The 22,964-nt window shown below is 54.5% G+C and overlaps 1 protein-coding gene across 1 annotated transcript; it reads left to right on the forward strand.

Moving 5' to 3' along the window:
* Window positions 1–52: 52 nt before the first annotated feature.
* On the forward strand, window positions 53–22,958 carry RNF19B (ring finger protein 19B). Its single transcript, XM_039381283.1, has 5 exons — window positions 53–107; window positions 14,238–14,914; window positions 19,563–19,768; window positions 21,479–21,623; window positions 22,650–22,958. Exons 2-5 carry the CDS (start codon window positions 14,349–14,351, stop codon window positions 22,888–22,890), a joined length of 1,158 nt encoding a protein of 385 aa, XP_039237217.1. The 5' UTR covers window positions 53–107; window positions 14,238–14,348; the 3' UTR covers window positions 22,891–22,958.
* The last annotated feature ends 6 nt before the right edge of the window (window positions 22,959–22,964 follow it).

Consider the following 22,964-nt stretch of genomic DNA (forward strand, 5'->3'; position numbering starts at 1 on the left):
GCTGACATCACGCAGGGAGGTGGTGCAGAGGGAAGGGGAGTGGGAGAGGGAGAGCGGGGAGACTGCGGAGGGGAGAGCGCTGCACAGGGAGTGGGCTCCGGGGACAGGTAAGAGATGCTCGGGGGCAGCGGGTCAGGGTGGGCTCCACGAGTGCTGGGTGATGTGCTGCGGGATGGCTCCTGGGAAGCAGGAACGTTATACAATGCCCGAACAGCCTGGCACAGCAGGGCTTGGCTCTTGGACAGCGAGACCAGGTCAGAGCCTGGCTGGCTGGTGCAGAAACTGGTGCAAATGCTTCCCCCCCAGGATACCAGTATGTGTGTCACTGGCACCGTGCTGGGAAGAGCCAGGAGTACCTGTGCCTCCAGAACAGGCTGAAGGGACTGGGGAGCAGCCCTGGTCCCTCTCTAGGAAAGGGAAGCAGAGTTCTCCCTAGGGATTAGAGCACAAATCATTGATGAAATAAATCAGAAGTTTGGAGACCTTGTCCCTTGAGCTACATCTATCTTAGAGGAGGCTGTAAGCAGAGCTGGAGCACTGGGACTGATCCCAGAAGCACGGCTGGGGTGGGAATCCTAAACTCTGCACATGGAGATGCTGCACATCTCCAGCAGCCTCAGCACTTACCCTTCCTGTGCAGCAAGCAAGAGTTCTGGGGAAGGCAGCCAGGGGCATGACCACTGCCAGGAGCTCTCTGGATGTGGATCCTGGGGATCTGCAGACCTGGAAGGCAAAATAATGAAGTCCTTGAGACCTCTCTGGGCATCGTGTTGCCTTTTAGCACAGCGGTTGCATAACGGGATCCGATCTGCTTGCGGAGGGAGCAAGGGTGACGGTCACCTCTGTGCCCTGCAGCAGCTCAGCAGTGCCTACCCCCCTCCCCGGGGGGGGGGATTTCATCTTTCTTCCTAATCCAAGAGTTCCTTAATGCTTGAAAAACTGGTGGGTTCACAGCTCCGATTCCACGCGATGTAGGGACTCTACGCCCACACGCAGCACTAGCAAACTAGAAAGTGAGTTTGTTGGCACCCACTCATCTGTGCTAACCTGATTTTTTGGCCTGTTAGGATCCTTGGTGTGTATCTGACTGAGGAAAGTACATTTAGGGTCAAAAGCCCAGTGTTGGTAACCCCTGTGGGTGTCAGAAACTGGGGTGGAGATGGAAGAGGCACAAAGTAGAAACCCTGTTTGAAATCCAAGAACAGGGAGAGGCCACTGCTCATGTGCCAACAAGTCTGTTGAAATAACACATTTTTGGAGTCATTTGAAGGGCTGGGGGCAGCGGTGGGGCCATGGAGAAATGCAGCCAGGAGTGCTGGAGAGTATGTGAGAGAGCACAGTTGCAGTAACGAGCTGTAATTAGGGAAGCAACTGCCGTGTGATGCACGATCCTTGCCCAGGAAGGCACAGGTGCTGGGTCTACGAGGGAGCACTTGGGAGTGGCTCAGGTGGCCACAGTGCTGCTTGTGACACGGAAACTGGAAACAGCAGCAGCTTGTGCTGCTCTGAGGGGCTTCTGTGGGAGCAAGGGGTCGGAGCCCCACGCGTGGAGGGTGCCAGGCAGTGCTGTCACCCCCAGGGCCGCGTGGCCAGCTGTGTTCTGTGCCTCTGGCATGGGCAGGCAGGGAGGAGAGGACCCGTCAGCAGCTCTGTGCCAGCCCTCAGCACCACATGGGCAGCTGTGCTGGGAGGGAGCCAGCCCGGGACGGGCCCCGGCATTCCGAGCGGGACCTCGCTGGAACCAGGCTCCCAGGACCTGGAGCCAGGCTCCCAGGGCCAGGTTGGGGAGGGTGCAGGGAGGAGTCAGCGCTGCTGGGCTGCAGTTTCAGTCCCCGAGGTTGCGGTTCTGCACGACCGGCAGCGGGACTGCTCTCAAAGTCGTGTTTCAACTTGATTTTTTTTTCAAGGTTATTCAAAATTTAATGGGGGAATGGCACCAGAACCTCCCACAAGCAGGAAGTCCAAGTCAACCCTCCCAGTCCTTGACTTTCTCCGCGGCTCAGCTGGCTCTCCTTGCTTTTCCCCACACTTGCCTACACTGCAAAAGGGATGATCATGTGAATATTACATAGTCTGGCATCTGCACATCAGCTGCAGCAGCTGAGGCTCTGACATGCTCCCAGTGCCTTCATGTGACCCCGTTGCACAGCCGTGCTGTTACCTGTGCATTCGGTCCCTATCACAGGCTGTCACTGCCAGACACACAATAATAATGACATACAAGAAATGGGAACTTGTGCTCCCTCCTGGGAAAAGAGCTTTGGAGCTTTGAGCCTCTGCAGAGACCTGGAGCGCTGGGAGGAGCTGCCCATGTGCCAGTGTCCAGAGAAGGCCCTGGGAGCTGAGCCAGGTGCTGTGAGACATTTTAATCCTTCCTATTCCATAGTCCATCTTGGCCATGACTCCGCTGCAGTGAATGTTTTCCCTTTCCCGTGGCAGGGACACTCACAGGCGCCTACCTTGTGTTTGTTTTCACTCCTTATCTGGTACCAGTGGGAGCAGGTGGGGCACCAGTGAGTCAAGGAGAGTGGGAACACACATTCCAACTTCCTCTTGGGCCGCCCTGGAGTCCCCTTGATCCTCTCCCTAAACCCAGGCTGAAATTTCTCTCTGCTGAGGTAGCTGTTTGTTTAATAGCTGAGGTTACTTGAGTAATCAATAGCTCTCTGGTTCCCAACAGAAACATTATCCCTTTGGCCAAATCAGCTTTCCAAATCAGCTCTTCTATCTTTGCTATAAACCTGCCCCTGGCTCTCAGCTCTGGGAGGATTTAGGTGCATTCCTGACCTACCTGCACAGAGCCCCACTCCTTTTCTTTCCTTCTGCCAGCATCACTTTTCCTCTCTGAGGTTAAGCAAGAAGGGCTGGAAGCACATGGAGAAATTGCTGGATTTATTGGACTATTCAGTCTCAGCCCTTCTCTTGGCTCTGCTCCAACAGCTCCTTCTCTGTGCCTGTTTCCCTAAGGAGGGAGGTGAGGAGAGTCAATGGGATCCTCGTGGCCAAGGGCATTGCTGATATAACTCCCAGTCCATGGGCTCCAAGAGAACTTGGCTCAGCCACTGCCAGATGAAGAAAAACTGTTCCCATCACGCAGCAGGAGCTGTATCCCAGAGAACAGGGCTGGAAGACAAGGTGCCCATAGAAAGGCTCCATGGCTGCACATAAATTTTCCTTGCAAACAGGCAAAGGCACCGACTCCCTGGAGCTGGATTTCCAGTGGTTCCATCCCAGCAGCCAAAGGCTGGGCTGTGGCTCTGGGCTCCAGTTTCCTATGACTGAAGGAGGCCACGGGGTTTGTTCTGCTGCTGGGGCAGTGGAAACCGCCTTGCTGTGCATTGTGAGCATCTCTGCACATCTCTGTTCTTTCCAAACCAGAAAAGGTCACCGAGACCCAAGAGAAACCCACTTCCCTCCTTCACTGAACTCCTTCTGCCTCGCACATGCTTTTGTTGCCATCCCTCGCTTGCCAAACGCAGGAACAAACACTGGGGTTTGGCAGAGCTCAAAGCCTTGGCGTGTCTGATGGGAAAGAGGCATTCTTGGTCCTCAGCCCGGGGACAGGGCTCTGCTCCATGTCCACTGCCAGCTTTTCCAGCTGCAGTTTTGCTGCTCATCCCATGCTGAGAGCACTGGTCTTGGGGACAGGCAGCACCCCTGGGTGCTGGGCTGTGAATCCTGCAGGGGATCCATGGAAAGTGGGCGGGAATAGCTGGAGCAGGACCCGGAGCTACATGAACCCCAGCATGCTGCTGCGGCTGAGCTGCACGTAGGGGGGACGTGCAGGAGTCGGCGCTGCCCCGAGAGGCTTTTCCCCAAGAATTAATGATGCCAAGGGAACAGGGAAAGGCAGAGGGAGGCCGTGTAGAGCCAGGCTGCCTCTGCTTTGGTTAAATAGGGCTGGTTTTGCTGACAAGTTCCCCCTGAGAGACTGCAGGGCTGAGATGGGGAGGGATCCTGGAACTCAGAGGCAGCTGGAAGGTTCTTGGCAGCTACTGCTGTTTCAGAGTCAGGCACTGGATTTTCCTGGTGCTTGGGGGAACTGGGATGGCAGCCTGGATCAGAGATGGCCAGGCTGGACAGATGAGAGGCGGTCATAGCTTCTGCCTCTCTGTTGGAAGGATGCTCTGGAGCAGCAGCAGGGCCTGATTTCAGAGAAGCATTTGAGGTCTCAGTGCACAGTGATCGCCCCAGAAACCTCCTACTCAATTTTCTGCTGTGCACAGCCCAGCCTCAGGCAGCACAGGGGGTAATTTGCTCAAACACTGGCTAAGGCAACCCACATATGACAAGCCTCAGAGAGGGAAGAGGGTTTCTCATGGTGGTGAAAGGGTGAGAGAGAGGAGGGAGGGAGAAGAGGAATTTCCTGGCTGTGGTAAAGGTGGGCTCTGCTTGAAGAGAAGTCAGAGAGAATGGGTTTGTGGTCATGACATCAGGCTGGGGGAAGGAAGGAGTGGGTCAGCAGCAAACCCCAGCAGAACAAAACCCATTTGCCTTTTCATGACGGCCTGGGAACGGAGGACACACCAAACTACAGCTCCCCTCTCCCTTTGCCCACCTTGTTCTGCTGCAGAGAGAGCAGAGCAAGGGGGGGAGCAACCCTGGACTGAATCAGCAGCCAAGGGTCGGGCTGGGGAAAGATCTCAGCTGAGACAAGGGAACCCTGATCAAGCACATGTTCAAAATTTCCCACCTGGTTAGTGCTGGCTCAGCCCTCTGGAAAATGACACACGTTTTCCTTGCTGCGGGGCCAGAGGGCTGTGCTGGGAGCTGTCTGCTCTCCCGTCCCAGCTGCAGATGAGAGGTGCTGCTGGCAGGGTCCACAATCACTCTTCTTTCCCCTTTTGACAGCTGTTGCTGGTTAGGAAAATGGGAATGTTCCCCAGCCAGTTCTCAGCAGGAACTGCCCTTTCCAGGGCTGACCACTTGGGCTCTTTCTTCCTCTTCCCAGCTCCTGACAGTATTCACAGATTTGGGTACATTCTAGTCTTGGCAAAGCACTGCCCTCCCCTGCTTCTCTTCCTCACATGACACAGGAGAGGCTGTGGCCTGTGAAGGAGGAATGTTTGTTCTTGGACTTAGATCAGTATAATTCTTGAGTCTGTTCTCTTCCCAAAGCACAAAGAAAGAAAGAAGAAGCGCTGGGACCACTCCTGCTGTGGGGATTTACACCCCAAACTGTCAGTCTGCTCCTAGCACAGAGATCCTGTCACCAGCTGTCCCCTTCCCAGTGCAGGATGCAGATTATGCCTTGCAGGAGAGCAGTAGGAACATCAGGGCAAGTTGTGAAAAGTCATTATATCTTGTCACATCTGACACAGAGGCCAAGTGAGTGTCCACAAAGAGGGAACACTGGGCAAAGCTCAGTGGAGGCAGGAAGGAGACAGCAGGGCTTGTTGCTCCTGGAAGCTGTGGGCACAGAGCTTAACAGAGGGGTCAACCATCTCTGTAGGCGGTGAGAATGTGCAGGAGTAACCACTGATTTCAGCTGCAGCAGGGTAGGAAACCCCAAGGTTCAGAGCTTAAGCCACTTTCTAAGAGAAAAGAGCAGGACTAGCAGGAAAAGGGAATGACTCCAGCCAGCAGTGGCTACTCAGAGGACACTGACAGCACAGAAGTGGGTGCATTTGGGCCACATCCTACCCAGCAACTTGAGAGTTCCTCAGAAAGCCCAAATGCTGCAACTGAGCTAACTCAGAAAGAAGTGGTCTGGCTAAGGCCAAGGTCAGTCTGAATAATCCCTTCCACTCTCTCTTCCGCTTTTGTGCAGTGAGACAGGAAGCTGAAAATTCCCCGGCTGATTTTGGGAGCCCAGGCAGAGGTCAGCGAGCAGGGACCACCCAGTGCAGCCTGAGTAACAGATGAGTGTGTTGTTACCCAGTCCCTGTGCTCAGCTCCCTCCCTGATTCCTTGCAGCAAACAACAGAATTTCCTGGTTCTTTGTTTCAGAATTCAAGGGAAAATTCTGCCACCCATGCCGAGTTAAATTAAAAGCTGGTAAATTCAGGAGGCTTTTTGCAGCGAGGCACTAACCTTTGGAATTGCCTCAAGACTTGGTTAAGTCACATAATGATAACTGGCTTGGAAAAATCCTGATGGTTTTATGACCTTTCACAATGTCTGTACTTCTGTACCCAGGCAAGGGTCACCAGACTGCTCCAAGACATGACCAGATCCCCTCAGAGGGATAAAGAAAGAATTCTCCTCCTCTCTTTCCCTGTCCTGGTGTGACTGCCATTGCTCAGTTCTGTAACACACGGGAATTACCCCAGGCCAGAGCAGTGTGGCTGGAGTGCTCAGCTCACCACACAGCCTGTTCCCACGAACCCCATTTTGGTACGAGAATGATCTCTGTGTTACAGCACTTCTGGAGGTGCCGAGGTTGTCGTGTTTTGGAAACTTTGCCTCTGAGACAAAGTGAAGGGTTGTTCCTCAGGGAAAGAAGTACCACGTGTGTGTCCTCAGGAGGAGACAGCAGGGCCCCTGTTCTCACAGATGATCCTGAAGAGACCTGAACAATTCAGGTCTCTCCCTGACCTCCTGGCAAGTGAGGGAGTGTGGATGTGTCTCTTCCCCTGCCAAAGTGAACAGTCCCTTTCACTTTTATTTTGCTTTCTGTGTCCCCAGCCCCAGGGCTTTTGCAAGTTGAGTGGTGGCTCCAAGAGGGTGTTATTTCACAGTGGTGGCCATTGCTGATGGAGCTTCTGGTAAGGCAAGACCCTCCTGAGGGCAGTCGTGCTCTTGTCGTTGGAAGTTCTGCTGAGACCTTTCCCTTCCCAGGTGCCAACTGGTGCTTTGTGGGATTGAAGCTCAAACCTCCTCTGAGGCCAAGCAGCCACAGGGACAGGCTTCAGCCACCACCTGCCCACGACAGCAGGTCCCACTGGTGCTCAGTTCACTGGAGCTTTCTCCCCTTAGCAGGTCACTGCGAGCAGTGGATTATACCCTGGCAACAGGGACACTGCAACATGCAAGCCCCGAAACTGCAGCGCCTGCTCCACTACACAGCAAAATAGGTCGTGCATCAGCAAATGAAAAAGGACAGATGGTGTCTGCTAATACAGCTTAGTTTATGGCCTGCAGGATTAACTCACTAGTTGTCATGTCTGCAGAAAATAGGAAATGGGTGGGTCGGCTGGAGGAAACGTGTGGTGTGCCCAGCCCTACCTGTGCTGTGGGATGAAGCGGCTGGAGAGGATGTCAGAGATCCTGTGAGGTTTTGAGATGCTGCTGAAGGGCTGCCAGCGTCTTTTGGGGAGTCTGGGCAGTTGTGCCTAGTGCCTTGTACTGAGTCTTCCCGTCCAGCTCAGATTCCCACACTCCTGCCACAAAGGCCAGCGCTGTAGGGAGAGATGCTGAGCCGAGCAGGGATCTCCAGCAGAGACAGGAACACTGTGGTCTGTGCTCCAGCAGCTCTGGAGAAGCCCACAACTTCCTGTCCTCTGCCAGCTGCAGGACAGCCTCCAGTCCAGCCTTTTGAACTCCCAAACACCCACGTATCTGCAGGAGTAAGTCAGAAAGCTGAGGCAGAAGCCTCAGGTCTTTTCAATGCCTTCTCTGTGACACACTGTTCTCCTTTCCTGGAAATCAGGCCAGTGCCTCACTCTGTTCTCCTTGCAGAGCTCTGGCTTCTGCATCTGCTTTCTGAAGGGCAGAACAAACTCTTCCTTAGCCCTCCATGAATGGTCCTCCTGAAGATTTCACTTCACTTCTTGCTGCCTCTGCCGTGGCCAGGTTTGCTCATGTCCTGCAAGATGCTGAGCACCCCGAAAAACAGCTGCCATCAGGGAGATACTCCAGAGCCAGTGCTGGATTCCTGCCCTGCCATGCCATCTCCTCTTGCTGGTGGCACCTGGCTCCCTCCTGTGTGCTTGGCCACCACCACCCATCACAGTGTGCCCAGGACAGGCAGGTACCTTCTGCTGCCACAGGTGTTTGCCACCACCACCTTCTCCCACAGCCAGCCATCACAGGCACTGGGGTTTCCTCCAGTGACTAATTAGCCTGTGTTTATGCCAACACCAAACACATAATTGTCTGTTTAACAACTCTGGTGAGGAGGGAGTCTGGCTGCTCCCTGGTACCGTAGGGACCAGCCCAGCCCTTTTCTCATGGCAGCACCCCACTGTGCTAAACCTTCTCAGTTATAAATCCCCCGTCATTAAGGATAGCAGGTCACTGGTAAGAGTGACTCGAGAGTGGGGATCATTGTCCCTTCCATCCCCAAAGCTGCGAGTGCGCAGGTGGACAAAGAACTCAGAACAGCCTGTGCTTTCATTACAAAAGGAAATGCTTCTTTTGTAGAGGGAAAAAGCATGTCAGATTATTACTATTATAAGTAATTGCTTAATGCTTCCTACACCTTTACGTCATTGCTGAAGCAGACAGTAGTTATCTGAGTCCCTAATTGGGGTCTCTTCTCAGTGCATGTGTGTCACTGATGGGGTCAGGCCCATGACCGTCCTGGCTGCTGGAGCCCTGGAGGAGACAGGATGGGGAGCTGTGTAGGCATGAGAGGCTCCACATTCTTCCCCCTCAAAATCTCCCCACCTCCCACCTCTTCTATCAGCCGCTGACAAGCCTTGCCATGTGTGTAGGCGGCTCCCAAGCTTACAAGATGATTCCCCGCTCCCCCCTCCATGAGAGCGCTCAGGATTTCGAGGACGGGGAGCGCAGCGTTCCTCCGTCTGCAGGCCTGTTCTGCAAGGGACGATGCTCTCAGAGAGCTCCATGTGCTAACTCTCTCCCAGGATTTCACATGACAGCATCTTCCCCAGAAAGTCACAGCAGGGAGTGGAAGATTGCTGTGCGTGTGGGTGTTAGGAGGGAGCAGAGTGGGATGGGGAGATGGAGGGGAGGGGAGGTGTAACCACAGACTAAACCAGAGAGAATCCTCTTGGAAGAGCCTCGCATTTCTGATCCCAAGGCTCCCATCTCCTGCCTTTTCCTCTCCATTTAAAAGAATATCAGTCTTTGTTATGTCCAGCAGAGAAAAGGGGAGTCAAGGAGAATCATCTCTTCCTTCTCTGAACACATCTCAGGGGACCATGAGAAGCAAACAGAACATGGACTAACCAGATAGACCCAGCAATGTGCGCACTGGGAGAGCCCTCCCCAGCCACTGGTGTCCTCCCTGGAGAGCCATGAGGGCCATTAATGACATCTCCATCTGACAAACGATCCCAGTGCATGTCATTACAACACAGTGCTTCCCTGGGGCCCTGGCAGAAAATGACCCCAATGAGCTCCAGTTCGTGCATCCACAGCTGCTCCCTGTGAATGCACAGCGTCCCTCGCCACAGAGCTCAACGCTTTCAGGGTTAACCTTTGCTGAATCCCTTGGACACAGCAAGACTGACATCCCCGCTCCGCACACAGCAGAGCTGGGACCCCAAAAAGAGGAGTAAAGAAGGCCACATGCTTCTGGCATGACTCTTCAGGGCAGGAAGCTGGGAAGAGACCCTGCCCTGCACCTCTGAGAGGTTTAAAATACCTCTGTGCTACTTGGATCTGTCTGTCCCTGTCACCCTCCCCTAAATGCTGTGAGTACAGCACCTCTCAGGTGTCACAGCATGTACCTGGCTGTGCATTGTGGTGGGTTCTCAGCAGAGAGACCCTTGAAACTGCCATCTGCATTTTGGCACTGGGGAATCCTGATGTGCCTGCATCCCTTAACAACCCTGGTTGTCCCACCCTAGCAGGGCCAAAGGTCTCAGCCTGCCCAGAGAAACCAGAGCTGAGTCATTCCCGAGTGCCCCTGTCCGAAAACAAGGAAGAATTCCTGCTGTAAAGCTGTTCCCCTCCTTCCCTCATTTCCTCGTGTCTGTGGCTATTTCAGAGAGCAGCGACACGAGCTGGATTTCCTCTAAACTCTATCTCCTTTACAACACAGCCTGTGCCCCGTGAGTAACCCCTCCCATCCCTGTCTGTGAAAAGTGGAAGAAACCCCGAGGAGACCCACAGAATTCTAGAGAAAACAGTCTGTGCTGGGGAGGGTTTCACAGGTCTGTGCCTGAATGACCCGGAGGTTTCAGGCAGATTGAATCTTTGTGTGCCTTGAAATAGCTGTTTCAACACTCCTCTGTGTCCTGCAGGCCAGGGATCAGAGCAACAGGTATTTACCACACCTGTGATAGTCGAGTAATCAGGAAAGGCAGGGGGTGGGCAAAGGGGATGTGGTAGGAGCTGGAGTTTCTATTTTATCTGGGGCCTCCTGCCAGTGTCCCACCACAGCCATATTCCCGGCCAGGCACGCCCCCAGTTCCTCCATGCAAATACTCCCGGTCTGAGTTTCACAATCCCTTCCCAGCAGGCACCCTCTGCTTTCACTCTCTGAATTACCGAGGGGAATTTTCATTACATCACCAGAGACTCTTCCTCCTCGACAGCGGCAGAGCTGTCACTTGCTTTGCAGGGGGGTTTTGGGGTGTGGGTGGCCACGGTGTTTCTCTGGAAAGAGGCCCTGTGCCTCCCAAAAGCAGGTTCAGCCCAGCTCAGCCTCCCCCAGTGGCTCCATCCAGGCTGGGAACGGCACTGGGCAGTGTGGGGTGGCTCCAACCGGTGCCTGGAGAAAGCCTTTTCCCTGGAAGCCTTCCTGGGAGATATGGCATTTTAAGGCAGCTTTAAAAGTCGTCTGTGCCAAATCCTGCCCTGATTTAAGCAGCAGGGTCGGAAGTCAGCAGTCTTCCAGCTTTCTGCCAGCATAAGCAGAAGCAAATTTGCCTGTTGGAGCTGGGATTTGTGGAATGATTCGCTGCAGCATTTGAATTCCCCTCTTCCTATTTTTTTTTTCTTTTGTTTGTTTTTGGTTTATCTTTTCAAATATCCCTGCGTTAAACAGTCAGACTGGTGACTGTTTCCTTGCAGCCCCGGGGAGGGGCTGATCTGATCTCACTCCCAATCCGGCGACTTTCCAATCAGCCTCTTTCCTCTCCTCCCTGGCAGCTCGTTTCCCTGCCCTCTCCTTCCTGGCTTCCCAGCCCCAGTTCCTGGCTGGGTTGTTGGTTTTTTTCCCCCCCCAGTTTGAATCAAAACAAACTACCGGGTTCAAACTGCTAGTCAGGAACTTGCTGAGCAGGAGCCTCTGCTCTTGGCAAGGGTTATCAAAACTCGCCACGGAGAAACACCTTGGCCACGGAGAACTTATTTTTAAATAGCTGGTATGTCTGGACCACGGCGGGGTCCGGACAGTTGGAATTCTGTGTCTCTGAGCTCCATAAAAGCACTGAATTCCCTCAAACATATAAAGACTGGCAAGAGGTCTGAGCAGCTTGGGAGGAGGGAAGATGGCTCTGAAGTCACTTGGATTTACCCTGGCCTCCCCCAGCCCTGTTTGTATCATGATTTTCCTCATATAAGGCAATGAAGAGTCATTTCTGCCCCATCAGCACGTTGCAAAGCCGATGCTTTTCCCAGGAACTCCAGATGGTTTTGCTCTCTGTCTCTCTGTGTCTGCACTACTGGTAATTCAGGCCTGTCTCACATTAGCTTTTGAGCTGAAACCTTCCCACAATTAGTTACAGTCTGTGCTCTTGCGCTGCAGAGGACGTAGGGCTGAGCTGGCAGAGCGCTGTCTGGGAGATCCGTCCCACACACAAGTCTTGTTCAGGTTTCTCTATTTCGGTCAAGAGTGTGATTTTTCTAGTGAAATCATCAAAGCGAGACAGTTTCTGCTACAGATGGGCAGCAACAGCCCTTAAAAATGCCTCATACCCAGCTTGCCTCAGACAGGAGCAGTTAATTTCAATATAATCTTGTTTTACACCAATATAACACCTCTCCTTTCCTCCTCTGGCCCTGCTTTCCCAACAGTGAAATGGGGAGAGGGTCCTTTCCCTCTGGGAGCTCCACAAAACAAGTGTCAGGGAGATGCTAAAGCATCTTCATGCCTGCCCACGACCTGCCAGGGACCAGAGCTCAGCAACTCACCACTCAGGGACAATGTACTCCACAGACGCCCTTGTAGCATCCCAGATTCTCTTGGAGCAGAGCTGTTTGGCTCCCTTGCCAAATTACCTTGCTAATTAACAGGGTTTTTGATCCCAGGCAGGAATTTACCACTTTGAGGCCAATCCTAAGTGTGGCCCAAAACTTCCAGCTGGTCCAAAGCCACGTGTGCTGTGGCAGGAATGCCGGAGCACAGCAGATGAGCTGACAAATGTCTGGGGAATGTCATCTCCGGGGAAGGACTTGGGTGCAGCAGACATCTTGGGATAAGCAGTAAGTGAGGGTGTATGGCAGGCACAGAATTAATGTGGAAAAGCACAGGGAAAAGCATGAATGCTGTAGGGTATTTAGGTGAGGAGGAAGCTTCATTTGTGCTCTTATGCAGGTGATTTACTCCCTCTGTGCCAGACAGGGAAGTGTCAACATTACCCCTGCTGTGCAGACAGACACAGGGTCTTTGCCTACAGCAATCAGGCAGCACGAGCACTGAAATCCAGGTGCTTCCAACTGTCAGCCCGGGTTTGGTTCCTTGCTCCCATGTCAGAGGCACCAACAAGGGCTCTCGGCAGCCGGGAAGGATCCTGGTAATAACAATGCAAACAGGCTTTCCTGAGAGAAATGATTTCGGGAACAGCGATAGCTGGGAGAGACAGTGATGGAGCCATACTTGTCACATGAATAACCACAGTCTGTCCAGCCAGAGCTGACAGTCTAAGGGAAGGCAGCCCCTTCTGTGCTGATTTAACAGGCTCCTCGTAGACACAGCAGATCTTTCTGCTTCGCCTCCCCTGCATAATAAGCAGTGTCCTTCCCGTTAGCTCCTCAGCCTTTGGATGGGAGTCGAGGCTGGCAGACCCCCGTGGGCACGGGGGAACCCTGCAAGGAAGCGGAGGCTTTTAACTTTCTGCATGACTGCAGTAGGAATGTGGGTTGTAGTTTCAGTGCCTCTGAACCCAGCACTCCTCGGGGAGGAGTTCCCCGGGTGAGTAAATCTCCACATGATCTTCACAGACGTTATGAAGGAGGGACACACAGCGAGGGACAAGGTGCTCCAGTGGGGCGAATGGATTTAGAGGGGGCTCCTGACGTTATAGATCCCTGTCTCCAACAAGACACATGTTAAAAAGCAAACTGCCCCAGGGATTTTTAACAGAAACCTTTTTTTCTGCACAACCCAGCCAGGCCCTAGATGAGACCAGAAGGCTGGAATGGCCACCCTGGGGTGGGCAGAGATGCTCTGGGCAAGCGCTGCAGCCATGGCAGTGCTAAGGGAAGGATTTTGAGGGGAGCAAGGGGTTGAGGGGGGGCCATGGTGGTGAGGGGAGATGGGGAGCTGAAGGGAGAGTCATAGAATCATAGAATATCCTGAGTTGGAAGGGACCCATCAGGATCATCGAGTCCAACTCCTGACCCTACAGGAATCCCACCATGTGCCTGAGGGTGTTGTCCAAACTGGAGATGGGACACTGAGGGAAACGCTGAGGGTGTTGCGAAATGTGGAATACACATTTTTGTGTACTTTCAAGAGTAAGGGGAGCCAGGGACTGAGGGGGGCCGGGTGTTGAGAAGGAGCCAGAGCGCTGAGGGGAGATGGGGTGCTGAGGGGAGTCAGAAGCACTGAGGGGAGATGGGGAACTGAAGGGAGATGAGGTTTGGAGGGGAGCTGGGGGTGCTGAGGGGAACTGAGTTGCCGAGGAAAGTCGGGTGCTGAGAGGAGCACTGGCACTGAGGGGAGATAGGGGCCCTGAGCGGAGCCATGGTGTTAAAGGCAGATGGGGAGCTGAAGGGAGATAGGGAGCTGAAGGGACATGGGGAGCTGAAGGGAGATGGAGTGTTGAGGAGAGATAGGGAGCTGAGGAGACATGGGGAGCTGAAGGGACATGGGGAGCTGAAGGAACATGGGGTGTTGAGGCGAGATGGGGACCTGAGGGGAACCGGGCTGCTGAGGGGAGTCGCGTGCTGAGGGGAGCAATGGCACTAAGGGGGGCCGGGGGCGCTGAGGGGGGCCGAAGAGCAGAGCGGGCGATCAGCTCTACCCCGCTGAGACGCTTCAGAGCCACTCATGGCACCGCAGCGGCGGGACGGGCACAGGCACAGGGACGGGCACAGGTACAGGGACGGGCACAGGCACAGGGACGGGGACAGGAACAGGCACGGTCCCTCCGGGGCTGCCCGGGGGCGCTGCCCACAACCGAAATGGCGGTGGCGGCGGCCGCGCCCGGCGCGGGGCGGGACAAGGCGGGGCGGGGCCGGGCCGCGCTCACCCGGCCCCGGCGCCGCTCTCGTTACAGCGCGGCCGAGGCAGCGCCCGGCGGGACGCGGCGCTCGGAGCCTCGGGACCGACCTGCAGCCGCCACCCCGGACCCCTCTGAGTGATCACCACCATCACCGCCGCCGCCGCCATGGGCTCCGAGCGGGACTCCGAATCGCCGCGCTCCTCCTCCATCCACTCGGCCGCCGCCAAGTGCCCCAAGCCCGGCCGCCGCCGCCGCCTCTCCTTCCAGAGCGTCTTCTCCGCCGCCGCCGCCTCTGCCGCGGGCGGCCGCCGCCGCGCCAAGGCCGAGCCGCCCCCCGCCGCCCCTCCGCCGGCCCCCGCCGCCCCGCCGGCCCCGCCGCCGCCGCCGCCGCCGCCGCCGCCCCCCGAGGAGGCGCCGGTGGTCCCGGAGGGCGAGGAGGAGCTGGAGTGCCCGCTGTGCCTGGTGCGGCAGCCGGCGGAGAACGCCCCGCGCCTGCTGTCGTGCCCGCACCGGTCGTGCGGGGCCTGCCTGCGGCAGTACCTGCGCATCGAGATCACCGAGTCCCGCGTCAACATCTGCTGCCCCGAGTGCAGCGAGCGCCTCAACCCCGCCGACATCCGCCGCCTCCTGCACGACTCCCCGCACCTCGTCGCCAAGTACGAGGAGTTCATGCTGCGCCGATGCCTCGCCGCCGACCCCGACTGCCGCTGGTGCCCGGCCCCCGACTGCGGGTGAGTGCGGGGGGCACGCGGATGGCGGTGGGGTGGGTGCTGCCCCTCCGTGCTGGGACAGCTTGGGGAGGGGGGACCTGCGGTGCCAGTAGGATGCTGCCCCATCCCTCTGCCCTGGGACAGCGTGGGGAGGAGGGATCTGCTGTCCCCGTAGGATGCTGCTTCCTCTGTCCTGGGACAGACTGAGGACCCACTGTCCCTGTAGGGTGTTGTCCTGTCCATCCTGGTAGAGCGTGGGGATGGGAGGATCTGCTGTCCCGTAGGGTGGTGCCCCATCCATCCATACTGGGACATCTTGGGGAAAGGAGACCCCCCGCCCTGGAGGGGTGCTGCCTGTCCCCAACACATCCTGGGACAGCTGGGTGATCCCACTGCCCCAGCGAGATGCTGCCTTTCTCCAGCAAGTCCCGGGCATGGCATCCCAGATGGGATGGCCCTGGGACCTGCTGTCCTGCTGAAATGCTGCCTGTCCCCACCTGGCTCCCAGGACAGCAAAGGGAGGATCAGCCCCAGTGGGGTGCTGCTGCCCGTACACACTTCTGTTCTACTGAGTCCCACAAAGAGCCCTCAGTGCAGACGTTCTTTGCTTGTCAGCAGTCTGTTCAGGACAGTTGATAGGCCTTGGGTACCAAAATGACACTCCATCTATCCCTGTTACCTCTCTAGGGCACCGGGATTTGACCTTGGGGATTGTGGAAATACAGGCAGATCGGGCATGAGTGACAGGATTTGAAGGGGGTTTTAGCTGAGCCATCGTTTCCCTAATTTAACAGAAGCCTTTTTTTCTGCACAAATGGGAAGCGTGGAGTTTCCCAGCTGTGTGTTTCGCTGTGAGCCATGGGGACAGTGCATGGGGACACGCTGCAACCCTCACGGTGGGGAAGAAGGAACTGTAAATAGTCACTATTTCCCAGTGAGGACGTTGAATACATGGCAAAGAGGAGTGATGTTGACTCACTATCCGTTGCCTAAGTGAGGAAATGTCTGTCTGTCCAGAAGTCAGCCCAGCCAACTGTGATGACTGTGTAGTTATGAGTGTGTTGCTTTCATTTTCTCTTCCATTTTCCTTCCAACGAACTCTGTTGGTTTCTGTTTGAGCGTAAGCCAAAGCTGCCTGGAAAAGGGCTTTGTTTGGGAAACTTAAGAGAAGTGCTGTGAAGTTTAGCTAGAATTCAGCCTGGATGGCAATTCTGAGTAGCGAGGACATGAAAGGAAAGTCTGACCTAGTAGTCAGAATGGAAAAGGTGGTGGGAGGGTTGTGAAGATTTAATCAAAGCATTGTAATAGGCATCCTATGCAAATCAGTGAACCTGGCTCAGGTTACCCATTTCACGGCCTCTGAGCATCCTGTATAAGGGCTTGTTCCTTCAAAGGGTGAAATTAAAGGCAGACAACAGCTTTGCTCCTTTCTGGAGCCAAATCGAGTGTGAGATCTTGATATTTCACCAGCACTGGGGATAAGATCAGAGAGACAAGAGCTGGTTGTGCTGCCACAGAGGGAATGCCCCTGCTGTTAACCAGCTAGAGAAAATCCGGTTCCTGCTCGCCGAATCTCAGCTCCTTGACTGCTGTGATATTATCTGTGCTCAGGATAAGGTGTACAAACAGCCGACGTCACCCAGGCTGGCTGGGTGGAAGGAGCCAGCTCCAGCACGGCCCGGAGGGCGTTGCCTCTGTCACAGCAACCCAGCCGTTGCTTTGAGGGGTTTTGGGCAGGCTGGTGTCACAGGCGGCTCTTTCTGCGAGCAAAAGCCTCCTCCCTGGTTAGTCAGTGAGCAGGGTGAGCCAGGTGACACGCACAGCATCCTCCTCCCAGCTGCCCAGAGCAGCAAGAAGCGACCCTGGGGCTGTTGGAGACCAGGCAGCCTCGTGGACCAGCACTGCTGGTGTGTCTGTGGCGCTCACACAAAGGCTGTTGGAATCAGCCCTCCGGCGGGGAGAAGAATTAATCACCCTATTCATTCTTCCCAGCAGAGCTTGTGTGGCTGTGCTTATGTAAAATCAGGGTATGAATTATTTACAGTGGGCTTTCCCCGCTGTAGTAGTGCTGGAGTACAGAGCCAGAGCGGGAGCGTAGGGCTGGGGGCACGGCCGTGGCTGGCACTGGGTGTCACCCCTGCCAAGGTGTGTAGGGCTGGGGTATGGCCATGCTTGGCCCTGGGTGTCACCCCCACCAAGGTGGTGGCATCAGGAGGCTGCGGGGCCATGGCAGACACGACCCTGGGCGTGTGACACGCAGCGTCCAGCGCCTTCCTCACACGCCACAGTCTTTTCTTTGAATTCCTCTTTAAATGCAAGAGCCTGGCTGTGCTGCGGGAAGGGGAGGAGGAGGAGGACCAACACAACACCGGTGCATGTTGCCATGGAAACTCCGGTCAATTGATGCGCCATCAATCGCAAAACAAATCATTTTCTGTGTTTTGCGGCTTCGGTTTTTCCCCTTGCTACAGTCAGGTGGTATCGCTGTCTAGTGTTTGTCACACTGCATCCTTCCCAAAAGCTTGGGAGAATAACAGGACCTTTAGAGGAACGGAGCTGTGTAGGCTGAGCTCTGTGAATGAGCAGGAGGAGGGAGGGAGGCAACTCGTGGCCGTCCAAGGCGTGGGCTGGAAGCAGAGCTGTGTGATTCCTGGGGTCTCAGGGAGACACTCTGTGGGGAAAACTCAGTTTCTCTTCTCATCTGCTGGGATTGAGCCTGGAAATGGCTGTTTAAGTCAGCAATGTGTCAGAGGTCAGGGGAAGAGGGGAGTGCACTGGCCATCCAGTGCCATAACTATTCCCAGGCATAGCCCTTCAAAACCCACTTTCTAGTTGACCTTGACTTGGAGCTGTGTTATTTCTTTTCCCAACAGACAGTTGTGTAGCTTGTCTCCCCGCAGCTGTGGGCTCGTTCATGATATTTGTCATTTCAGCTCTAGCAATAAAATATAAATGATGATGATTTTAATTTCTCGAGTGTTTAAAAAACCCCAGCGTTTTGAGTGAGGAGTTAATTTGGGGTATGGGGTTGCTTAATATATTACACTGAGCTCTCCTAGCCTAGTTATGGTTTGAAATAGCAGTGTCACAACACAGCTGGGTAGATGAAGCTTTTCCTTTTTGTTTTGCCAAGATCTTTGGCTGTAGCATAGTGGCAGGGTGAGGATGTTCAGTGGGATACTCCTTAGACAAGATGCATAGGGGTTGAGTTTGTCCCTCCCAAACCCCTGGGCAATACAGAATAGTTTGGGTTGAAAGGGACCTTAAAGATCATCTTATCCCACCCCATGCCATGGACAGGGACACCTTGCACTAGACCAGGTTGCTCCAAGCCCTGGCCACTTCCAGGGATGAGGTTTTCCTGTCTCTCCTCCAGCACTGGGCTCAGGTGCAGGTGTGTTGCTGCACACGTAGGCCCTGCAGTCGTGCCTCCTGGCCCCGAGATGTTGTTTCTTTGGCGATTCTGTCGTAGCCTGGCAGGATGAAGTTGCTCAAACTCCCACGGAATGTGAATCATTGTGGTATGACACATTCAGCGGTTCTCACGCCGCTGCCTCCGAGAAGAGGCAATACGACTTGAGCTACACGAGCTCTAAATATAAAGCCTTAAGTAGGAATTATTCCCTCTGACCACCAACAAAAATACTGAGGACGAGCAACAAAAATACCCTTTTGCCATAAGGGTGTCGCAGAGCTGGGAAGGCACTTCTGGAATTGCTCATGTCAGCCCCTGCCAATGGAAACAGCCTCATCCTCAGTGACTGTGTTAGTCAGATTTCTCTAGCAGTGCTTGCTGATGCTGCTTAGACTTTTGTGTACACAGGACACTTCCTCCTGGAAGTGTCACACTACTATCAGAAGTGAGCTGGTTGAACCTGGCCTCTCTGTCTTGCACTCTCGGTTGGTTTTACTCAAATTTTGGCTTATTCCAGAGGCAGGGTGTTGTTCTTCAGCACTCTCTGGAAAAGAAAGTTCTGTGGAGATCAACAGGAGCTTGCTTCTTGGCATAGCTACACATGGAATCCCCTGTTATTGCAGTTTTTTAGAATCATTCAGTTAATAGAAGTGCCCAGGATAACCTCAGCTTTCCTAGACTCCTCCAGACCACAGAGCATCCACCCATATACCTGTCCTAAGGAACTGGGGGGGGGGGGGGGGTGTGCCTGGAAAGAGCAGCCTGAGCCTGTCCTAGGAGCCTGAGTTGGCAGAAGGAGCAAGGAGTTAGCTGGGCACACCGTGCACAGATCTTGTCTGTGTGAATTGCCCGTGGGAACTGCCAGCAGTTACTGAGGAGAGAACTCCGTGTCACAGGCTGGCTGTGTGAAAGGCCTCTGCCCCGAGTAACCCAATTAGCACTGCTTAATTTCAGGCCCTGCAGTGCAAGCCACAGGGCTGGAGAGAGCAGGAATGTGTCTGGCGTGGAGGCTGCTGTACCAGTGATCAGAAATGAGGTGGGAGAGGTGGGGTGGGCGGACTGGGGGCTCTGGGTGACCTGCCGCGGGCTCCGGGGGTACCAGGCACGCCTGTCTTGGCAGCAGCTCTTCAACCAGCTGCTCTGAGCAGAGCAGCTCAGGCAGCCACAGCCTGGGCACCCTGAATTAAAGGATCACTGGGCTCTGGCTTGATAACTTTGCCTTTCACTAATGCCCCCGGCGTGTTCCCCCTGCAGTTACGCGGTTATTGCCTACGGCTGTGCCAGCTGCCCCAAGCTGACCTGCGAGAGGGACGGCTGCCAGACAGAGTTCTGCTACCACTGCAAACAGATATGGCACCCCAACCAAACCTGCGACATGGCCCGCCAGCAGCGGGCACAGACCCTGCGGGTACGGACCAAGCACACGTCGGGCCTCAGCTACGGACAGGAATCCGGGCCGGGTATGGATTCACGTGTTTTCCGTAGAGTATCCTCAGCTGGGAGGGACCCACTAAGGTCATTGAATCCCAACTCCTTGCCCTGCACAGGACAGCCCCAAGAATCACACCACTGATTTTTTTGTTTTTTTTGGTTACTCAGTGCTGCAGCTGCGTGTGTGAAGCTGAGGAAGAGCCACCTCTGTGTAAACCCCCCTCCCCTCCAAGCAGTGGGGTGTTAGTGCCCTGCATGGCACAGCTGAGGGTCTACAGCTGCCACTGTGAGAGCAGCTGTGAAACTCAGACTCATTTCCCCTTCTCCTGTGTGTTAGGACATGTCTGGGCTCCTCCAAGAGCGCTGAACAGATCAGTAGGTGATGATGTGCTTTGGGTCCTTCTGTGTGACAGCAGCTCCCCTCATCCACCCCAGCTCTGCTTGTGGCTCTTTTGATCTTGGATGTTCTTGCTTTTTGCTGATCTAAACCCTGAACAAGTAGTCACTTTTTACCCTTGCAGCTTCAAATTTGCCTGCTGTGGTCATGAAGAGCAGCATTCAGGCCCAGCTGAGTGTGGGGAGCCTTGCTCTGTGCACTGTTAGGTGTTAGTAATGTCAGGTACCAAAAAAAATGCCAACCCACAGACTCCTACACTGCCTGGTAGGAGCTGCTGTGTCTGCTGAGTTTGTGTTCCTTAAAAATAACTGTATTGACTCTGGAAGGGGGCAGTGAGGCCATTTTGTAAAGCCCTGCCCTGCCCCCAAACAAAACACCCTGGTTTTCCTTCTATGTCAGGAGTTTAAATGTTAATTCACTTAGCATGGAGCTGTCGTGGGTGGTTCAGAGGTGGCTTAGTGGTATGTTGAGGTTCAACATGTCCCAGTTAGAGAGCCCTGATAATGGACAGTAGAGACTCCCACAGTCTCTGGTACAAACCAGCCAGTAAAAAAAAAACCAAAACCAAACCAGTTTCTGAGATTTTTCACCCTGTTAAAGAGATCCCTGCCAGGAAGGGCACTTAGCCACGGAAAGGGAGGTTTTTGAGACAGTGGTTTTTCCTCACCCTGTTCTGCTGGATCCAGTGTGGTGATTAATAAGGTGTGAGCTGGTTTCAGCAGCTGGATTTCATCTTGCTGAGCCTTGCAGGGGCCAACAAAGCCCTGAACCACAGCACAGCCATTGCATAACCACGATCAGATGACTCCTGAATTAAGGAAGAGATGAAAGACCCTTATCCCACTCTGCCAGCAGCAAGCTGGGGCCTGGGCAGCCTCTGCTGCAGACCCCAGTTCCCTTTTGGCTGCCCTAGAAGGCCGGGTTTGGTATTTTTCCAATGCCTGTTCTCCCAGTTGTTCTGTTGTTCTTGGCCCATGAATCACCTCAGTGGAGCAATTCAATCGTGGCTTGTTCTTATGCTGTTGCCCTGGCTAGCACAGGGCAGGTATGACTTGTTCCCAGCACTTAAGCATGTCCTGGAGTACATTCTGTTCAAGGTTAGAATAAGTTTTTAAAGTAGCTGTTGCTCTCAGTCCCGGCTGCCCGGGCTCTGGTGGGGTCTCTCATCAATGTTATCATCTCGCTCCGAAGATAAACTAAAGACACAGCACCCCTGTGGCCAGCAAAGGTGTTCTGCGCGCACAGGAAACAGGGGGTTCCATCCCGTGCCAAGATTCCCCTCGTGGATTCCCTCATGCTCACAGCAGAGGTTCCAACTCCATCCCGTGCTTCCTCCCCGCAGCCGACGACATCAAGCCGTGCCCGCGCTGCAGCGCCTACATCATCAAGATGAACGACGGGAGCTGCAACCACATGACGTGTGCCGTGTGTGGCTGCGAGTTCTGCTGGCTCTGCATGAAGGAGATCTCGGATCTGCATTACCTCAGGTGAGGAGGAGGGAGCAGCACACCGGGGTTCCCCAGCCTGTACCCCGTGCAGCGCTACAGGCTGGGACAGAGTGGCTGGAGAGCAGCCAGGGAGAGAGGGAGCTGGGAGTTTGGATTGACAGGAAGCTGAACATGAGCCAGCAGTGTGCCCAGGTGGCCAAGAAGGCCAATAGCATCCTGGCCTGTGTCAGGAACAGTGTGGCCAACAGGTCCAAGGAAGTGATTCTTCCCCTGGACTCAGCACTGGTGAGGCCACCCCTGGAGTGCTGTGTCCAGTTCTGGGCCCCTCAGTTCAGGAAGGACATTGAGGGGCTGGAGCAGGTCCAGAGAAGAGCAACAAGGCTGGGGAAGGGACTGGAGCACAAGTCCTATGAGGAGAGGCTGAGGGAGCTGGGGCTGTTCAGCCTGGAGAAGAGGAGGCTCAGGGGAGACCTCCTCACTCTCTGCAACTCCCTGAGAGGAGGGGGGAGCCAGGGGGGGGTTGGTCTCTTTTCCCAGGCAGTGATCAGCAAGACAAGAAGGCTCAGTCTTAAGCTGTGCCAGGGGAGGTTTAGGTTAGATATTAGGAGGAATTTCTTTCCAGAGAGGGTGCTCAGCCATTGGAATGGGCTGCCCAGGGAAGTGGTGGATTCTCCATCCCTGGAGGTTTTTAAGATAAGACTGGATGTGGCATCAGTGCCATGGGCTGGGAACCACAGCGGGGTTGGATCAAGGGTTGGACTTGATGATCTCAGAGGTTCCCACTTTACGGTGGCATGCTCTTCCACACCAAAACAAAAAAGCTCCTGATACTATTCTTTTGAGAGCTCTTGGTCTACTGGATGTTAAACACAGACCTGGTAATGTGATTGATCATCACCTTGATGAAAAATTAATCTTGATAGGGGGAAGAGAGAAACCTCTTTTGTGTTGTCTACCTACTTCCTAAATTTTGGGTTTTATTTATGTGGAAGTTGAACTTGGGGTTCTTGGGAACATTTAGGAATTGCTGTGGTGTTAATGTCATTTTTTCCCCCTCCCACGAAGCCCCTCTGGCTGTACATTCTGGGGCAAAAAGCCATGGAGTCGTAAAAAGAAGATTCTCTGGCAGCTGGGCACGTTGATCGGGGCTCCTGTGGGCATTTCCCTCATTGCTGGCATTGCCATTCCTGCCATGGTCATTGGCATCCCTGTGTACGTGGGGAGGAAGGTAAGTGTGGGGAGCAGAGGGGTTTGGGGGCGTTCCCTGTGCTCGAGGCATCCAACCAGAAATTTAGAGCTGATATGAAGGGTGGATCTTGCAACAGAAGCAAAATTCAGTTGTCTCTTCTAAAGCTTGTCTTATCTCCTGGGCTTTGTGTG

Source organism: Pipra filicauda, unplaced genomic scaffold (assembly GCF_003945595.2).
Source record: "Pipra filicauda isolate LSUMZ 115617 unplaced genomic scaffold, ASM394559v2 scaffold219_size1829416_pilon, whole genome shotgun sequence".
NCBI lineage: Eukaryota > Metazoa > Chordata > Aves > Passeriformes > Pipridae > Pipra > Pipra filicauda.

Excerpts from the sequence above, each read along its gene's own strand:
- RNF19B (XM_039381283.1), top strand. The coding sequence starts at position 14,349 with ATGGGCTCCGAGCGGGACTCCGAATCGCCGCGCTCCTCCTCCATCCAC. Across the intron at positions 19,769-21,478 it reads CGGACAGGAATCCGGGCCGG|CCGACGACATCAAGCCGTGC; the intron begins GTATGGATTCAC and ends TCCTCCCCGCAG. Across the intron at positions 21,624-22,649 it reads TCGGATCTGCATTACCTCAG|CCCCTCTGGCTGTACATTCT; the intron begins GTGAGGAGGAGG and ends CCTCCCACGAAG.